We start from the raw sequence: 17,964 nt of genomic DNA on the forward strand, positions 1-17,964 counted from the left end.
GGTGTATCTGGTACGCCGCACACTGCGTGACGGCCTCGCCCGCGCCAAACGTTCCGATACCCTGCCGTTTTCACTCTGCGCAACTGCCTGCTGCTATTCCTTCAGTCATCGACTGGAATAACGGGTTTCATGGAAGCACAGTCACCTCGCCGTTCCTTGCCCACAATAAGTTTTCGAGCACTGGCCTTTGTGCTGCCTCCGTACCCAAGAACGGTCACGTGAGGCGTGTCGCGTTAAGCGCCCAATGGGGCTAACCCAGCGTCAACTCAGGTTGTGGCGACTTGGGCAGCGCTGCAGCGCGTTCTCGATCGGAGTACTTACTTCGTCTGAGGTGCTCAATTTCAGGCCTTTGGCCTGCTTAGCGAACGGTACATGATCTCAAGTAACAATAATACAAATCATCATCATATACGAGTCGTCTCAGGGACATCACGGCCTACGACCGTAACTGGAAGGCAAAACAGTTCGTTATCGTAAATGTGTCAGGTATTATAAGCTGACTAGGGGTTAATACCAAGTTTGTCCAATACATTCACAAACATACAAAGGGTCTAGGAAAGATGATTGAGTAAGTCGCCTCTGCAATATCGCTGGCACATTACTCACCAGTCTATAATAAATACAAACGGGCGGGATGAGCATTTCTGTAGCGGTCACTCCCTCATCTCCGAGTCGTTGCTGGAGGCGATTTCCGCCTCTCTGTCGTCCTATCAGCACCCTCTTGTGCAGGTCTCTTCGTTGTCACTCCGCCTCCTTGTGGTCTATTTAGCCGTCTCGAGGGATCAGATGGCCGCGCGGGTGCCTGCGTGGCTTGGGCAGACTGACCCTTGTCTCGGCCTCGTTGGAATAACCGCTTGAATCCGGATCCGGATTGCGATTTCTCGTGCTCCTTCTCCTTGGCCCCAACGGCGTCAATGATGACGATGGCTTTCGCAGCCGGGTGCATGCTGGACATCGCTCCTGCGTCCTTAGTCGTTCCCTGCGAGCGAGGGACGCGAGAGTCCGAACTGCTACGCGTGTGCGCCGAGGGACGAGAGTTCGTGCTGGGAGGAGAGGTGGGCGACCTGGTGCGCCGCGCTGGATCCGGGGATGCGCTTTGCGCATGCCTTGTCTTTCCCTTGTTATCCTGATCGCCTCGAGGACCTGCGTTGATGTTGACGACGACCCAACCCGAGTCGTCGGTGTCTCTGCGTGTCGGGCCAGGGCGCTTGCTGCTAGCGAGAGTACCGAGAGTACCACTGCGTGTACTGCTCGGAGCGTTGTTCGACGAGGCTGTCATTGAGCCCGCCTCATTGCCCCTCGATCTGCTGCTATCCGCCTCCGATCCTACCTCACCCATCCTCGATGGGACGTGTGCTGCATAGATAGGTGACGGCGTTGGCCTGGCGTGAGCTCTGTCGTTGCGAGAAGCATGTGCGAGCTCGTCGAGTTCTTGGCTGGGTCGTTCTTGGATGGTGGGAGGCAACATGTTTGGTACGACGTCATCGTACCTGCGTTCGTCCTTTGGAGTTGGGCCCCAAGCGCCGGGAAACATCGGGCCGATAGGAGCGTGCTCCCGCGGCTTTCGTTGGAAATATTCCTGCAAATGTTCTCTCTCCCTGTTGCCTTCATCCTCTTCTTCCTTGATCTCGGCGAGAGTACCTCTTTGTGGTTCAAAGTCTCTGCCGGTGTACGCCGTCGTCGAGGAGAAGGCGGAATCGCGAAACACGCCAGCCGTAAGCAGAGGCGGTGTCGGTGTACGGGGAATGTCCAACGTGATGATTGGCACATCCTTGAACATACTCTGACCTTGCTCGAGCAGTTGTGCATTGCCAAAGTAGTCCTGACTGTCCGGCCTTGTTAATGGAGATTGACCTTCTACCTGAGAAGGTGGAGCAGGGGACGCCGCGTCATCGTCGTTACCCTGTTCTAACACTTGTTGGGAGGAAGGTGACGGTTGGGGCTGAGATGAGGGTAGGTCGTATGATGGACCACTAGAGTGCGAGGCAGGGACGTTCTCTGGCGTCGGCGAGGTAGCGAAGCCGGTACTAGCACGGCCAGCCAAGTAGTTTGGCGACGTCGCAGGATGTGTCAAGGGCATGTTTTGCCATGGATTTGTACCGTAGAGATAGTTCTGCGCATGTGCGTACGGAGGTATCCCGGCGGTCATAAGCAGGACGTCCGGTGATTGCGAAAGACGTTCTCCGCCCTTGCCGCGACTCGTACCCACTCCCGTCATGTCCACACTGCCCATACTACTGGAAAACGGATGCTGCTTGTTGTCCACAGGCGAGTTCGTTGCACTATCGTCCGAGAGATAGGCGAGGGGGATGTTCACTTTGGGTGACGCTTTCCGCAGCATCTTACCCGGAGCTTTGTGTGCTAGGAGGGTACTGGGCTTGAGAGGAGACGAAGTGGTTGGCGCTGAGTTGCCGACTCGGTAAGAAGACGCGATGGGCGCAAGCTTCTCGATGGAGGTCTGGCCTCCGTACACAGCGTTATCACCTCTAAGCTCTACGGACAAGGTTCCTGGGCTAGATTGAGGCGAGTCGTGAGTCGGAAGATCGGCGGGTGGACCAGTGAATATCCACAAATCCTGCTTGCGAGAGCGACTGGACATGGTGACGGAGGTGAGGAGGGTGAATGCATTTTTATCGAGGGTACCCAAGAGAGAGAGGATCTGCTGCAGAGAATCGACCGCCAAGGTGTTCTCCTGGAAGACTATGACACTCTCAACACTTGTCACATTGAGAGTAGAGCCAGTCCATACGCACTCTTATACCCTTTCAGCTTGAATTGATAGGTAGCGTCCCCGAACTTCTTCTCTGATACGACTCCCCGGGGCCAAGCACTTCTCACGGAAGCCAAGATAGCCGGCGTGGTCTGGAGAGGAGGATTGACGACGCGCAAGATATTGGTAGAGACAAATGATACAGCGAATAGTGCGCGTAGGGGCTGAGCCAGGGTCACCGCGGACACAGACGCAGGAACTCCGGGAGGCAAAACGGAATCGGGCCTGGAAAATGCGATGGCCAGACGATCGTCTGGCTCACGGCCGTAGTCAATGGTAGACAAAAATGAATATCCGCACTGCAGAATGGCTGTTAACATGGCAATAAATAATTCCTCCGTCTCGACGCTCTTTGGGCTCGCCCATGGCCTTCGGTCCAGACAGAATTCGAGAAAATCCTTGCGATTATCCTCTCGCACGCTGATGATTAGATCCTGATGATCGAATACACGACGAAGCGCACTGATGACAGATGAGGGGAAGTTGTATAGTCTGACAAGATTCGCACTCGAGAGTGCTAGGAGAGAGAACGTGGAAATGACTCGTTGTTGCGTTAGAAATTCTTTACGGGGCGTGAAAGAGCCAGACCCAGTGGGGTTGGGAGAGGTCGAAGCGAGGGCTCTGGGTGTTGGACTTGAGGAGGCTAATTGTGCCATGGAGGTAGCATGCAGCAAGCCTGGCGTGCCATAGCAAGGAGAGTTTCGCACTGTGGTGACTGCGTCCGCCTTGCGGTGGACCGCCGTGGAACTCACAGCAGCGCGAACGTCACGGTGCCGCCCCCACGTGGCATACACGTGAATTCCCATCCACGGATCGTCGGCCGGAGGCGCCCCAACAGCGACCAGGACGGCCACTGATCCATGGAATGGCAAACTCACCTAACAGTATGATTCATTTCATATCACAAGGTACTGACCAAGAATCTTGTCACTGCACACGAAACCGTGGAGAGACTCGATGGATAAGATGAGGTGCAGACATCGTCCATGCTATAGTAAAGAATGAGACATGTAGATAGAACTCACGAAGAGGATATTTCGTACCACACTTTGCAAGAGCGTTTCTGGCCCTCACAGACCACGAAAATTAACAAGACTTAGCATGTTCGCGCATCAGCAAGACATTATGATCGCATGCACCCTTGGTGAGCTTCGTTTCAGTAGAGCATTGAAGACCAAGTTGTCAATTGCGACACGCAGCCCTTGGCGATGGGTTCAGGAGATGTAGAAGGCCTCGCTGTGCGAAGAACCAACGAGCTGGAGGAGTGGTCTGTCGAAAGCCTCCTGTCTCCAGAAATAGCCTGTCCTGAGAAGTGATCATAGGATTGTTCCGAGTGCGACCGAGCGCAGCCAGGAATTGACAATATATAATGCACGTTGTACATCCTTCACGGAACGAGGCCAAATCCAAGTTGTTTTGCATCTGAGACCAGATTGTACTTACTGACGTGGGAGACAAGCGTTATGTGACCGAAGACTTACCGAACAATGATCTTCAATACTTGAACTTGCCCGTTTAATGCGAGTGAATGTTCTTCCTCGCATTGATAGAACCTAAGAGGCATGAAGATTTACATGCACCGCACGTTGCAGCTACCGAGAGTTGTCCGAGATTGAATATTGGAGACTAATAGTCCGAAGACGCGACGGTGACTGTGGCGGTTGCTCTAGCGGAAGCACCGGGCCGTGGGACTGTCCCGGCCCGCGATCGGCTCGATCGTGCTCAGGCTCCTCCAAGCCAGAGCGGGCGGCCTTATAGGCACATCCTCGCCACCCAAAATGTCGCCTTGCTCCCCTCCTCCGTCCAGTATCGACGCAGCATATACCATACAGACATGTCATCCGAAATGAAGAAGCTCAACTTGCTGATGTGTGAGCAAGGCCGGAACATGCATCTGTCATACGTACTCACGAAGCTCTTCATTTCGGCACAGGTGGTACTGTACGCAAGGACCCTGACTAAACCATCTGAAGGATTATTTTTGCTGATACTTTAACGCTAGGGAGAGTACACCACTGGATGGACAGGCTCCGGAGCATCGAAGTCCGACAAGAAGGTAAGTCTGTCGTGATTTCACTCAACGTCTGCAGCCTCAATAGCATCTGCCCACGACTAGATCGGTGTAAGCATCCGGACTGTTTGTCACATCTCTCGGTGTATTTAGCCTTCGTCTAGGTTGTTGGTCTGACACTGTTCGATCTCCGGAGATTGGGCAAAGTCGACAAACTTGGTATGGTGGGGACGAATGGAGGCAAGTTCCCTGCCATCCGGACACATCTGGAAGAGAACATCGCGCATGTGTACAAAGATATGGACACGACGTACGTTTTCCCATACATGAGGTGATGTATATCTGACCTGGTCCAGGTTCGATGCTTTCCCGGAAGGCAATGTCGTCAATCCGGAGGCTTGTGAGTACTTCACTCAGGGTCCGTGTAGGATAGCGACCAAATTTCTGCTTCCAGACAAAGATGCCATTAACAAGCTATCTCCCGGAGATGCTGTTGTTATCTTCACGCCCGACAGTAAGTGCCAAAGACCCCGAGGTGGTCATGGGGGACTAAAAGGGAACACAGGTACACATTACCCGATTGCATTGTATGCGATTGAGCGGGGAATTCACGTTCTCGTTACGAAGCCTGCCGTTCAACTCCTTGCGCACCATAACGAGCTTGTAGCGGCCGCAAGGAAACACAACGTTGTCTGTTTTGTAGAACACCATAAGCGGTCAGTGATTTTTCAGTTAAATTATGACTACATGAATTTACCAGTTTCCCCCTCGTCGTGCAGTTTTGACCCTGTGTACAGCGATGCGAAGGCTCGCGCAGCTAGTCTTGGAGAGTTCAACTTCTTCAGTGCGTGGATGAGCCAGCCCAAGAGCCAGCTTGAGACATTCCGCGCGTGGGCAGGAAAGGACTCCGATATCAGGCAAGCCGTCCTAAAGTCGACGTCTTGCTGTTTGGTACTGAGTATCGCACAGTTACTACCTGTCGTCTCACCATATCGACATTCACTGCTGGATTATGCAGGACAAGGCAGTCCCCACTCGTGTGACAGCGAGTGCAGCTACCGGCATTGCTACCAGCGAGCCGTACAACTGCGTACCGCAAACTGAAGACACGATCACGCTTCTCGTTGACTGGCAGTCACTCTCTAGCTCCAAGCACAGAGGCACGGCAGTATACACGGCGTCATGGACCGCTCCGTTGAAGTCTGGTGTCCACTCAGCACAGCACTGGTACTACATGGCCGAGAAGGTCAGTCTTAATTATGCAATATGTTGAAAATGCTGAAGCGTACCGGATTCGCATGTAGGGTGAGATCAATGTGGACCAAGCTCACCGTGGCTACGACATCGTCAACGACGAGACGGGCAAGGCTTGGTACAACCCATTCTAGTGCGTTACGTCCGGCCCTCTCTAAAGCCGCTGCTGACGCCCGAGTGCAGCATGAAGTACTCTCCATCCGAGAGCGGGCATTTCGACGGCCAACGCGGCTACGGTTATGTTTCCATCGAGAAGTTCGTCGACGCTGCGAGAGAAGTCAATGCCGGGCGCGTGTCGCCCGCCGACTTTGACAAGCACGGTCTGCCGACGATTGCGAACACCGTCCTTACCACCGCGATCCTCCATGCGGGTCGGATCAGTCTGGACGAGAAGCGGCCTGTGAACATCAAGCACAGTAATGGCGAATGGAGCCTCGAGTAGCCTGGCGCTGCTGCTGCTGCTGCTGCTGCTGCGTCGTAAGGCGGCCCTGCGATCAAGATGGGTGGCAGGCGATCGGAGGTAAACGTTACGTGAAGAATGTCATTATAAAATCAAATGTACCATCATTTCCTCAATCACCAACTTGTCGCGTCAGTGGCAGGCCCCTTTCAATTCGGCAATATCGGGTGTGATTTGGTGACCATTGCCTGACGTCCATAGATGCACGGCTGCGCCAGATATAGACGTCGGTCACACCACCCCTGTCGGGCCTATGGATCACGTCTCTCAACGTTTGTACCTAAAGACATTATGCGCATGACAGATGGCGAGCGTCACCGACGTAGGAGCACACCTCCGAGGACCGAGGGGGTAATACTGGCCATCACGTCCGGCGCGTGTGATGTCCTCGTGCGCCCAGGAAATTCCGAGAAGACTAGCACCGTCCGCCATCGCCGCTCACGCTGTCGGTCCCTCAGGGGAGATGCTCCAAGAGACCGCGATGATCGTTGGCCGGACGAGGCTGTGTGGTGCGGCCATATGCATTTACCTCACCCTAGTTACCCAGAATTCGACGATTCGAAGCCCAGATAAGATGTACTTGTCCTAGGCATGGAATGGAAGGCGCCAGAGTCAGTATGTCACTGTGGGGCGATAAACGCACGGTACCTTGCACGCTGGCCTCCTATCAACTGCGGGGGCGCCAAGGGGCGTATCTACGCCACACGGCGGACAGGCGACGCCGACGATGCCAGTGCTAATAATCAGAATCGATTGACGTGCTACTCTGGTAATGTAGACAGGAATGCGCGGAACAATGGATAGCCCTTCAGGCTCGTGAGGTGGGGACAGTGAGGTGGAACACGCCAGATGCTGCAACATTGACGATACGCTACGGAATGAAGAATGGACACAATGCGCGGTAAGGTGAAGGGGCGACGGAACGTATTGGATGCAACGGGACTCGGGGGTAAATAAAGGGTGAAAGACTTTGTACAATAAACGTGAAGAATAAGATAGAACGAAGGCGAGTTAAGGATAGAGCGTAGTCGAGCTCCTCGCGTAAAGCGAATCAGGGGGAGGGGAGGATAGAGTCGGAGCGCTAGAATGACGGGGATGCATAGAGTAACAATCGGCAATGAATGTGTTGAGAGTTCGATGGAGAAGTAGAACAGATAATCCCGACACGGGCGGACAAGGTAGAAACACAGGAGACCAGGCAGCGGATGCAGTGGTCCGAGTAATCGTACATCATCGCGCACGACGGCGCGATGTCGTCCCCTCGACACGACCTTGTCCGTCGACTAGTACAGGCGTCTGCTTTGGATGCGGAGCGAGGAGAAATTGAGACGATTGCAGAAGGGGATGCATGGATGGATGTTGATGATTGCAGACAGAAAAGACAGATTGCGCGTGAGGGGCCGATAAACGACGTGTATGGTAGTTGTTGTACATTTTGCGTGCGTTGTGGGAGTGTTGCAAGTGGGACGAGGAGGACTTTTACACCTATTACACCAGAGTCCGGAACGGCGAGACCCGCGAGGACGACTGTACATTCACGGCGAGCATCATGCCACCACAGCAGGGCGCGGAGAGGAGATGTTCAAGTTGTGGAGGGCAGGCCTGCCAAACGCGACGAAATCGTGTGGCAGGTACTGCTCTGGCGTCGGCTCCAGATGTTGCTTGTTGACGACGGGCTCGAACGTCTCCGAAGGGAGGTTCTCCTTGTCGTCTGACATGTAAGAGCCAGAGAACATGTCGCTTGAAAACCCAGGGCTTGACGGCGTGACAGGCATATCGTCCGAAAGATCAGACGCCGTTGTCGACACACTCATTGGGGTGCTTGCCTTCGATGAACGGGAACGAATCGGCGTCATCGGCAGTTCAACGAGAGGTTGATGCGAGAAGCGTCCGCCTTGCAAGTAGAAGTGTAGGACAAACGTCGCTGCCTTGGAGAAGAATGCGTAGGAATACTTTTTGACCACGGTCTCCGAGAGCTCGGTTATCTGAGAGAGACGCGTGTCCAAGTGTTCAACAACTTCAAGGGACTCTTCGGTTTCCTCGAGAATTTGACGACTCTTCCCGCACAGGAACCGTGCCAGTGTCAAGGAGCCCAGAGCGATGGCGGATGCCGGGTATCCACAGAACTCCCGATGGAACAGAGTAACTTCCATGAGGAAACGGGAGACATGCTGAACCTTGGAGTCCTCAATGAAGGGACCACAACAAAACAGACGCAGCCAGGCCTCAGCAGTTGGGTGACCCAAGGACCATTGAATTGTCTGCAAGACGTGCGCCTCCATCTGGATGAAGGCCGTAGCGTCGTATGTGTCTCGGCAGATCTGCGCGAGATCTTGAACGGTTGGTACTCGTTCCTTTGCGTCTTCAAACTTTGCCGCGATCCAAAGCGCGACACAACCCACGAGCTGATAATGCTTCGTGTAGACGATACGCCGCGAGATGTAGCGGTCAATAATGTTGAGGGTCAAATAGAGCGTCTCGGGTCGCAGGCGGAACGTGAAATGTATCTCGACCAGGAAGTCGACGAGACAGGGTCGCATGCCCCAGCGGATTTCGGGCTGCTGGTCAATAGAGTGCGGTGATGCCATTGTTTGTAGCTGAAGAAACGTGATCTCGACGTTCAGCAACGCAGGTCATCGAGAACGCGAATAGGGCTGACCTCCATCTCGTGCATATAAAACCGTATCTCGTCCTGATACTCCTCCTCTAGAAAGATCCCATCTCGACGCAATGCCACGATGACAGCGCGGCTGAGTCTACGCTGTGAGGGCGCCCCTCTTGTGGCTCGTGGCGTCTTGCGAATGCCGGCAGAGGCAGAGGGAGCACGTTGGTGTGATTTCGAGACACCATAAGGTGATGGCCGTTTCCTCGGATATGCGGATAGGCGAGCTGCCTTTGTGGAAGATTGCTTTGCGTCCTTCATGTTTTCTGGGGGGGATATCGTTGTGGACGAGATTTGGTCTGCCTGAGTGCTGGAAACGAAGGGTGCGACATCAGCAGGCTGTTCCAAGCACTCGACGGCGAGAGACATCATTGTCGGGCGTGATAGACCTGCATACACCACGGGGGCGGGAGGGGAAACTTTCACCGCCGTGCGTGGTGGTTGAGAAAGGGAGGGGGCGAATGGCCGTCCGCCAATCTAGGGAGGACAAGACAGACAGCCTGCCATGTCGCCGCCACGCGAGAAAAACATGACGAGAACACCCTTCACTTGTGTCTAGGCCAGTACGCGCAAAAGAAAGTAGCAAGAAGAGAGCACGTCCGATCGTCAGTGTGCCGAATTTGGCTGCCACGATCGACGCATTTTGTATGAAGGTACAGAGGCGACATGTGCGAATGACCTAGACAATAAAATCTGCGGCGGAAGACTTACCGATTATGAGTATATGCTCATGCAGCAGATGCTGAGCCGATTGTGTGGCTGATGGAGAAGGGAAAATGCTGAGTGTGATGGCTGATGCGGGGTAGTGGAGACGCGGTGCGAATGCTAGGGAGGGAAGGCGAGGGAGGTCGTCAGCGTTGAAAGTCGTGAGGAGGAGGGAGGAGGGGAGGAGCGTCGAGGACGCGGGAGACGTCGAGGACGACGAGGCAAGAGAAACGGGAGAAGAGGCTGGAACACGAAGGCTATAAGGGCCCGGGCGCCCGGGACGAGCGTGAGTGTGGAGAAACGAGAGGGATAAGTCCCAGAAATCAAATGGAAAAAGAAATACAAGCCGCAGCCAGAAAGGGGAGCAATCGCTGCCATCGCGTCGTTATCATGTGCGTATCGGGACATGGCTCTGATGCCATCACTACGAAGTCGGCCACTCGTCAGGCTGCCAGTGCGTGCTCTTACCTGGTCGTGGCTGTCTACTACTCGAACAGAGGGAGAGGGAGAAGAAGTAGTGCACTGCGAGCAGACACCGACGAGAGGACAAGAAATGCAATGGCGGAGAGAGCCCAAAGCGGGGAGCAAAGGCAAGCGCAAAGGCAGGCTGGACAATAGGCGGAGATCACACGCCCGACATCACTGAGCTGCCTCTCCCAAGCCGATCCAGATCGCCCTCTCCTGTGGCCCGGCCCGCCCTGCCCATATCCGGCCTTCCCACGCTCCACGTTCCTCGACGCCGCCCCTCCCCTCGGTGACGTAAGTATAAGCCTCTCACCTTGGACTAGTGCTAGTACTGCTCTACGGCAGATCCTACAATCGCACAGCGTTAGCATCCCGCTCTGCCCCGCCACACACAGCCTGCTCACCGCCAACGACGTTCTCGCTCTCCGACCGGGGTAAACCTGCTGCAGGAAATTCAGTCTCGCCCTTGCTTTCGTCACAATCGATATCGACAGCCGCCCCCCGCCACAGCGCATTCACATCCGCTTCACATCCCGCCCATCCAGCACATCGACAACCGCCGCGCGCCGGCCACTCGCGTGCACTCCTTGCGCTTTTTCTCTCATCCCGATCGACAAGCAGAAATTTACTCACGTATTCAAATGGGTGTATTAGCTTGGGTCTTACGAAGACAACCGACGGAAAAGACAGGAATTGGCGCGAACCTTGCGAGATGACTTGCTGCTTGCTGGTCGCGGCGACCGATCAAGAGAGGGACTGATGTAAATGAAAGACGGGTGGCAACACGATGCCGATTCTACGCTGTCGATTCGGGCTGCGAGATAGGGAGGTGCGGGAGGGTAGCGACACTGAACGAGCAGGCAGTCTCGGAAGACGACCAATTCAGCGCGCGAGCTCACGGTGAGCCGCTGAGGCTGCCGGCGATGAGGAGAAGGGAAAAGCTGTCACTGAGTGCTCGAACTCCAGGTCTTCAAGCTTGAATATCCGCGACGTGGGTGAGTTTGGCAAGTCAACTGCAACGCCCCGCCGGCGTGTCCTCGCTTATCCCCTCGGCGTACGCCATCTAATACGCTGGGCTTGTCCGGAACTATCGCTCATTGGCCCATATCTGTGTGGGAGCTGCGTGAACCCGCAACACGTTGTCTGCCTGCAGGCATCCCGGTCAGACATCTCTACCAATTTCGGTGTTTTAGGTAAGCCTTCCTGCTTCCTGTCGTTCAAAATGCTCCTTCCAACAATGGGACGCTGTCACGGAATCCAGCGCCGACTTCTGCACCCTGCACAACGTCGTCGATTCTCTCCGCATCGACTCGTGATTCTCAGTGAGCGTAAATTGCGATCCCAGGCACGCGTCGGATCCCCCAACCGACATGGTGAGCGTAATGATCGTGCTCGGCAGAGCGTGTCTCGCGTATGTGAAACTGAGCGCCCGGAGATATAACTGACCAGGAATATACAGTAGCGCACTAACGGCCGTTGGCGGTGCATTTGTAGAACTCGTTGCGAATGTAACAGATGGCGTTAGTCCAGAGCGTATGTAAACCCCCTGAGTAACGCTTTGATTGCATGCAAGATCGCATCCGTGGCTAGACCGCCCTTCACACGTCCGCGCTTTGCACCCTCACATCATTCGCACTCTTATCTAGTCTATCGGAACGCTCGCGGCACGGCACTCAGCTGACTGGAAGACTTGCGGGCCTCCTTGACGTACTCCTGACGTTCGTTGCGCTCCCGGCCTGACAGCACGACGTGCTGATGCGGCCTGCGCAGAAATCGCCTCCGAGGCGCCCGTGCCCGCGAGAGGGAGTCCAATGTCCAGAAACAAAGAGCCTTGTAAATACGATGGGCTGGGGCACCGGGGATCAGCAATGAATCGCAGAGTGTCAGGTCGCCGCCGCCGCCCACTATCCTCAGGCCCGGTGGCCCTCATTAGCGTGCCGGCCGGCCGCCACTTGAGCCACTTTCCGCGCCCGGAGAACGCTCGTCATGACCATCGTCATGCAGTCAGGAGCTGTGCACATCCAGCCTGCACGCTGTGCGGCGTCCTGTCCATCATCAGCTTCTAGCCGTGGTGCTGCACACGGCGCCAATAAGGCCAGCGTAGGTGAGAATACAAGCGCATCTTATCCGGCCCATCAGGTGGATTGTATCAAGACTATATGCCGCAGCCAATGGATGGCTTACAGCTGGCCGCGAAGCAAGAGCAGGGTAACAATCTGGTAATAGGACTGAATGGTGCGAAATTATGCTTGGCCACAAGGGCGTAATACGTCCGACAGGCGTGGAAGCCCGCTTGCCTGTGGGGGAAGCCCCATGTGAGAGCAGCTCGAGAAGATGTCGCCGAGCAGAATAGAACGCCGACATTTTGTCTGATACTCCTAATCTGACGTTGACAGCGAGGCGTCCCTCAGGCAGTCAAGGTTGCTTTGGGCTCTTTCAAGATTCCTGAAGTGAAGTCGGCCGCGGAAAGTACGGACAGCTGGCCATCATTCATTTGTTTCTGAGAACGGTTGCGACTGGAGAAGCGAGACGAGGGCATGTGTAACGGAAGACAGGTGGCGTGACGAGAAGCTTGTTAAGGTTCCAAGAGATTGCGGGCGGGTGCGCAGTCCAGCCCAGGCGTGAGGAGCGCGCCGAGAGGGCAACGACGGGCAGCCACTCAAAGGAAGCATTTCGTCGCCCATCTGCATCCGGTTCGCCGGGCCTTGAGCTCCCAAATTGGAACAAGACTTGGATCGGATCGATCTTGCCGGTGACGGCTGGGCATGCATTTCCATCTTTGGAATCTGGCGCTGGCCCATTAAGCGCTCACACTGTGGACGCGACTCGAGACATTCAGCAGAGAACAGTAGGGTTCTTTCAGCCAATACAAATTGCATGTGGACAGGGTTGGACATCGAGTTCACTACACACCTAAACGCATCTGCTAAGCGCCTCAACGAACGTGACCTCGCGATCCCAAGCGATACTGCACTGACTACACATGAAGTCCTGCGAAAAGTACAACAGACCATGTCCAGAAATTCGACAGTGAGAAATGGCCGTGTCTATTAATGTGGAAGGAGGATGGAAAGCGCTCGGATGGGGGTTGGGGGGCGGCAAACGGTATATATCAATCTGAAATTTTGTGCTCGGCAAGTCCAGCAAATTGACGTGAATATGTGTACACTACGAGTACCAGAGTAGACAGCTTCGGGACAATATACGGCCAAGGGTGAAAAGGGATTCGTACCGCCGATAAGAGGAACCAGCTCGCGACGTATTGCAACCGCATCCCGGCCACCGTCGGGTGGTACGATTGACACGTCAAGAAAATCGAATTCATGCCGACATTCCAGGGAACGAGGTAGCGTCTCAGCAGCCAGGCGTCTGCTGTCCGCTCCTAGTCTCGGTGACCGCCCATCAGGAGCGCCATCAAGTCCTGAGCGCCTTGAGGATTGCCTCCCGGAAGCCCGTGCTGCGGCTGCAGATGAGGCGGGATCATATGGGGCATCATATGAGGGGGCAGTTGCTGCTGCTGCTGCTGCTGGCGTACTCCCAGGTGCGCGACAGACGGCTGCCCAGTAGGGATGTGTTGAGGTGCAAATCCTGGCCCCTGGCCACGGAGTCCTCCGCCCACGCCGAGCAGCTGCGCCTGGCTAGCAGCGCGCAGGTCGATGTTACCCTGCAAGCCAAGACCGGCCATCGTCGGCAAGCCTAGGGGGTTCTGCGGTCCAGGAGGACCACGAGCTTGAGGAACAACACCGTACCCAAGCGTGCCTCCGTTGACAAAATTGTTGAACGGTTGTTGCACAGGTGAACCGCCGTGCAATCCGCCTTGCAGACCACCCTGCAGGCCGGCACCCTGCAGACTAGCGCCCATAGGGCCACCGATGTATTGCGAAGGGTCATGAGGAGGCCGTCCCCCAAGGTTCGCCAAGCCCGGCGGCAATCGCTGCGGGGGTCCACCCATGGTGTTTTGGTTTGCGATCGGTGATGGTGCGCCGCGAAACTGTTGCTGTTGGATAGGTATCCCGCCATTGCGGAGCAGAGCAGCTTGCTGCTGGTTGTACAAGGCAGGATTGGGGCCATTGTACAGCTGTTCGAGGTTGAGATTGCGTTGTTGCTGCAGACGAACGTTGAAATGCAGTGGATCGTCGAGCTGCTCGTTGAAGAGTACACCGCTCGGTTCGCGGCTTCGAGAACGAGGAGGCGCCGGACGAAGTCCGGGAACCATGCCGTCAGGGACGAAATTCCTGTCATCGAATCTGCTGTCGTAAAGGGCATCGAGGTGGCTGTTCTGGGAATAATGTGACTGCGGGTGCATTTGTTGCTGCACGTTTAGCAGTTCAGGAGGATGCTGGCCGAATGGGCTACCCCCTGAAGGCACCCGACCACTGGGAGGAATTTGCGATGGAGGACGTTGTACCTACGCAGACGTTATTATTCGATGTGGGTTCCACGCATAAAAGAAGCATAGTCACAAACCTGCGTTGAATTCTGCAGCATAGCAAAGATGTCTTCCATAGTCCTCGCTTCCCCGTTAGTACCGGGTATTCCGTTCAGTCCGCCTCCGAGCGGTCGGCCATCAGGAATGGGTGAAGACGACTGCATTCCAGGCAATCCAGGACCCTTACGTCCGGTCATAGGCTGCCCATCCCGAGTCTTCGCATCGAAAAATTTGGCGAACCTACTGCCCTTACCGGCGGCATAACCAGCGCCGCCAGGGACGTTGGCACCAGACATGTCGAGCGGTCCGCCCGACATCAGACCGCCAGCACCCGCCCCTACATCGTTGAAGGGCATCACGCCTTCATTGGGGAGGCCGAACGCAGCGCGCTCGACAGCTGATGCTCGTCGAAGGTCGTTCATTTGCTGGAATTGACCAAGAGCTGGGCTGTCACGCATTTCGTCAAATGAACTACTCGGCTGCTGAGGATTGTGTGGCGAGAAGCTTCGCATCACGCGAGATGTATCCAGTGGCGAGTTTCTGGGACCGGTGCCGAAGTGGGCGTCGACCCCAAGACCCGAGACGGCATCCTGAGCAGTAGCATGCGTAGATATGGAAGAGGGTATGCCAGCAAATTTGTGGGGGTTGACGCCAGAAACGCCGGGGGGAGGGAATTGACCGACTCCAGAGTCGAGAGCGGAGTGGCTTTTGGACGGGAAGACATCGCCAGCCGCTGAGCCCCCTGAGGGGACACGCGAGCCAAAAGCGAGAAGGCGGGAACCGGCAGGGGGGTTAAAGGTAGAAGGTGTAGTATTGTTGTTGTCAAAAGGTATGTCGGATGTATGCGTAGTAGACGGTGAGACCCCAGAGGGAGACGCTGTGGGAATTACACGGGATGTCAGCAATCGCGGGCCTGCTGATAATTGATCCTGAGAAGGAGTTGAGAAATTGGGAGGACCAGAGGTAAGGTGTGCTGAAGAGACCAATGCAGACAGAAAGGATTGAGCGCCGTTTGCAGTTGACGTAGTGGTCCTACTTCGTTGAGGATCATCCGTAGCGAAGGGGTCGTTGCCTAACTTAGCTGACTGCGAAGTGCTGCGCTGCAGGGGTGTATCAGCGGCTTGCGACAGAGAGGTTGTCAGAGAATCGACTGTGAAGGTGAATAAGCACACAGAAAATGACAGCCAAGACTCAGACGCACGATTGCCAGAAGAATATATCTTTTCTGACTCCCCAGCTACAGCGGCAGTCTCTGAATGTGTGGAGACTATGTTCGCAGCGACTACTTCTGGCTGACTTGTCGGCGGCTTGTCATCTTCCTTCTTCTGAGCTTCACGTTTCATCATCAACTTGAAGAGCTGAATCTCGTCGAGCTGACTTTCTGGTGCGGCAGGGGACTGAACTTGATCAGACGACACAGCATCGGAGGTTATCTGGTCGACTTGAGACTTCCGCCTAGTTTCAACGTCACGGCCATTCTCTTTCTGCTGTTGCTCTCTCTCCTTCATACCCTTCTTCCAAGCTTGGATACCGTCCAGTTCCCCGTCACCCGACCTACCACCGAGGATCCCACCACCAGGAGTCATCGGCACATACGTCTCCATCCACGCAGGCTCTGGCTCTCGGTCCTTGTCGCGGTCCCGGCGTTCGTCCTTGTCCTTTCCATCATCAGCAAGGCCTCCTAGTCGCCTCTCGCGCCCACCGCGCCTGGTACGTCCATCGCGCTCGTCTGGTCGTTCTCTATCACGGTCCTCATGCCGGTCCCATGCACGGTCTCGCTCGCGATCGCGTCTGACAGTCATGCGTTCCTCGCGCTTGCCATCGTCTCTCCATCGTCTTGGATCGTCGTCCGGGTCGCGGTCTGGATCTCGGGGGCGATACCTGTCGCGATTGTCCCTCGTGTGATCATCTCGGTCCCGGTCACTTCGATTATAGAAATCGTCCCATTCGCGCCGGTGGAAATCATCACCTCTACGGCCACTGTCCTTGTCCTCGCGATCCCGCCTACTCGGAGATGTCTCTCGTCGGGCTCGGGATGATTCGCGGACGCGAGAGCGCGGTCTGTCACGGTCTTTTCGGGTAGCATCCGTCCCTGAAGCTGAATTATTAGCTGTTTTGGCTACCTACAAGACCATACTTACTGTCTTCTCGGGTGGCACGAGTAGTATCGGGGCCTGATTGAATATTATTAACGCGTCGCCTGGCGGCGTGAATGACACCAACATACCTCTTCTCCAGTCGTCGCTGCTCTCACCGGCTTTACGCCTGGTCGTCTCTCTTGGATCATTGCGACGAGTGGTAGCTGTGCTCTGCCCTTGTCCGAGTCTGGTTGCCGCGGTCGACGCTAAATGTGGGGCAGAATCTCTTTCCTTGTTGCGGAGATTGTTGGTGGTAGACGAAAGTGCAAGGCGATCCCGATCGTATTTGTCGGACAGCTTGCGCATTTATGAGATTGTGGACCCGCGTGAGCAAAAAATAATACTCACGTTTCTCAGCCTTTCTTGACCCTCCTTCTCCCTCAGGTCTCGTTCTCTCTCCCTCTCCAGATCACGGTCCTTGTCACGCTCTGTCGTGCGTATCGACTGGTGTCTAAAGTTTCCCATCTGCGAGGGCTGTGTCAGTGCCGAGCGGAAGGATGCCCTGCTAGAGTCTGCGCAGTATTGTTAGACAAAAGGCATCAGATTAAGCCCGTCTGCTAATTACCTCCATCCTCTGGATCTCGACGGAAGCTGGGGGAACATCAGTATCATCTTTGCATGTCGAAAGAACTCGTATGAATTACCGTCTTTCCCTAGCATTACTCGAGACGTTGGATGCATCCAAATCCTTCTTCGGTGCTGTTTGTTGTTCGCTCCAGTCTCTGAAATATGCGTTTGGTTCGTGAATACAGCACACGTACGTGGGATAGAAAACACACCCAAACCAGTCCTTCAGGGCGGGCATACCATCGGGTGGTTTTACGAGAGGGGATCGTCGTAAACTTAGTATTTGAGCTCGGTTGTATACTGCAGGTAGCCTTGAAGAAGTGCTCTCATTCGCGGTAGAGTTCGGTGTGTCAACATCTTGCAAAGTAACCTCGGCTGTGGCATGTACCAGACTTTCGAGAGCAGGATGTGGTGGTGGTGGCGACGGACAGATCTCATCAAGTGTACGAGTGTCCGTGTGCAACGAAGCCATGCTCCTAAAAGGCGAGTAAATGCAGAGGAAG

The 17,964-nt window shown here is 55.1% G+C and overlaps 4 protein-coding genes across 4 annotated transcripts; 1 reads left to right on the plus strand and 3 right to left on the minus strand.

Annotated features, from left to right (window-relative positions):
• Window positions 1-386: 386 nt before the first annotated feature.
• Window positions 387-4,334, minus strand: POSPLADRAFT_1068574 (hypothetical protein; the record flags this gene model as incomplete). The annotated part of the gene is made up of 5 exons (XM_024482304.1): window positions 387-551; window positions 607-2,700; window positions 2,754-3,648; window positions 3,687-3,759; window positions 4,252-4,334. 4 exons carry the CDS (start codon window positions 4,332-4,334, stop codon window positions 662-664), a joined length of 3,090 nt encoding a protein of 1,029 aa, XP_024344443.1. The 3' UTR covers window positions 387-551; window positions 607-661.
• A 270-nt stretch (window positions 4,335-4,604) lies between these two features.
• Window positions 4,605-6,477, plus strand: POSPLADRAFT_1042849 (hypothetical protein; the record flags this gene model as incomplete). Its single annotated transcript, XM_024478173.1, has 10 exons — window positions 4,605-4,673; window positions 4,773-4,826; window positions 4,946-5,091; window positions 5,138-5,181; window positions 5,236-5,295; window positions 5,347-5,497; window positions 5,561-5,698; window positions 5,751-6,027; window positions 6,086-6,168; window positions 6,219-6,477. 10 exons carry the CDS (start codon window positions 4,605-4,607, stop codon window positions 6,475-6,477), a joined length of 1,281 nt encoding a protein of 426 aa, XP_024344444.1.
• A 1,565-nt stretch (window positions 6,478-8,042) lies between these two features.
• Window positions 8,043-9,418, minus strand: POSPLADRAFT_1042850 (hypothetical protein; the record flags this gene model as incomplete). The annotated part of the gene is made up of 2 exons (XM_024478174.1): window positions 8,043-9,092; window positions 9,155-9,418. The coding sequence occupies 2 exons, from the start codon at window positions 9,416-9,418 to the stop codon at window positions 8,043-8,045; spliced, it is 1,314 nt and encodes a 437-aa protein (XP_024344445.1).
• Window positions 9,419-13,277: 3,859 nt separating this feature from the next.
• On the minus strand, window positions 13,278-17,933 carry POSPLADRAFT_1068577 (hypothetical protein; the record flags this gene model as incomplete). The annotated part of the gene is made up of 9 exons (XM_024482305.1): window positions 13,278-14,735; window positions 14,795-15,906; window positions 15,958-16,854; window positions 16,898-16,930; window positions 16,984-17,191; window positions 17,243-17,406; window positions 17,460-17,485; window positions 17,539-17,616; window positions 17,674-17,933. 9 exons carry the CDS (start codon window positions 17,931-17,933, stop codon window positions 13,710-13,712), a joined length of 3,804 nt encoding a protein of 1,267 aa, XP_024344446.1. The 3' UTR covers window positions 13,278-13,709.
• Between the last annotated feature and the right edge of the window lie 31 nt (window positions 17,934-17,964).

The sequence above is a fragment of the Postia placenta genome (genome assembly GCF_002117355.1).
Source record: "Postia placenta MAD-698-R-SB12 unplaced genomic scaffold POSPLAscaffold_1, whole genome shotgun sequence".
Lineage (NCBI taxonomy): Eukaryota > Fungi > Basidiomycota > Agaricomycetes > Polyporales > Adustoporiaceae > Rhodonia > Rhodonia placenta.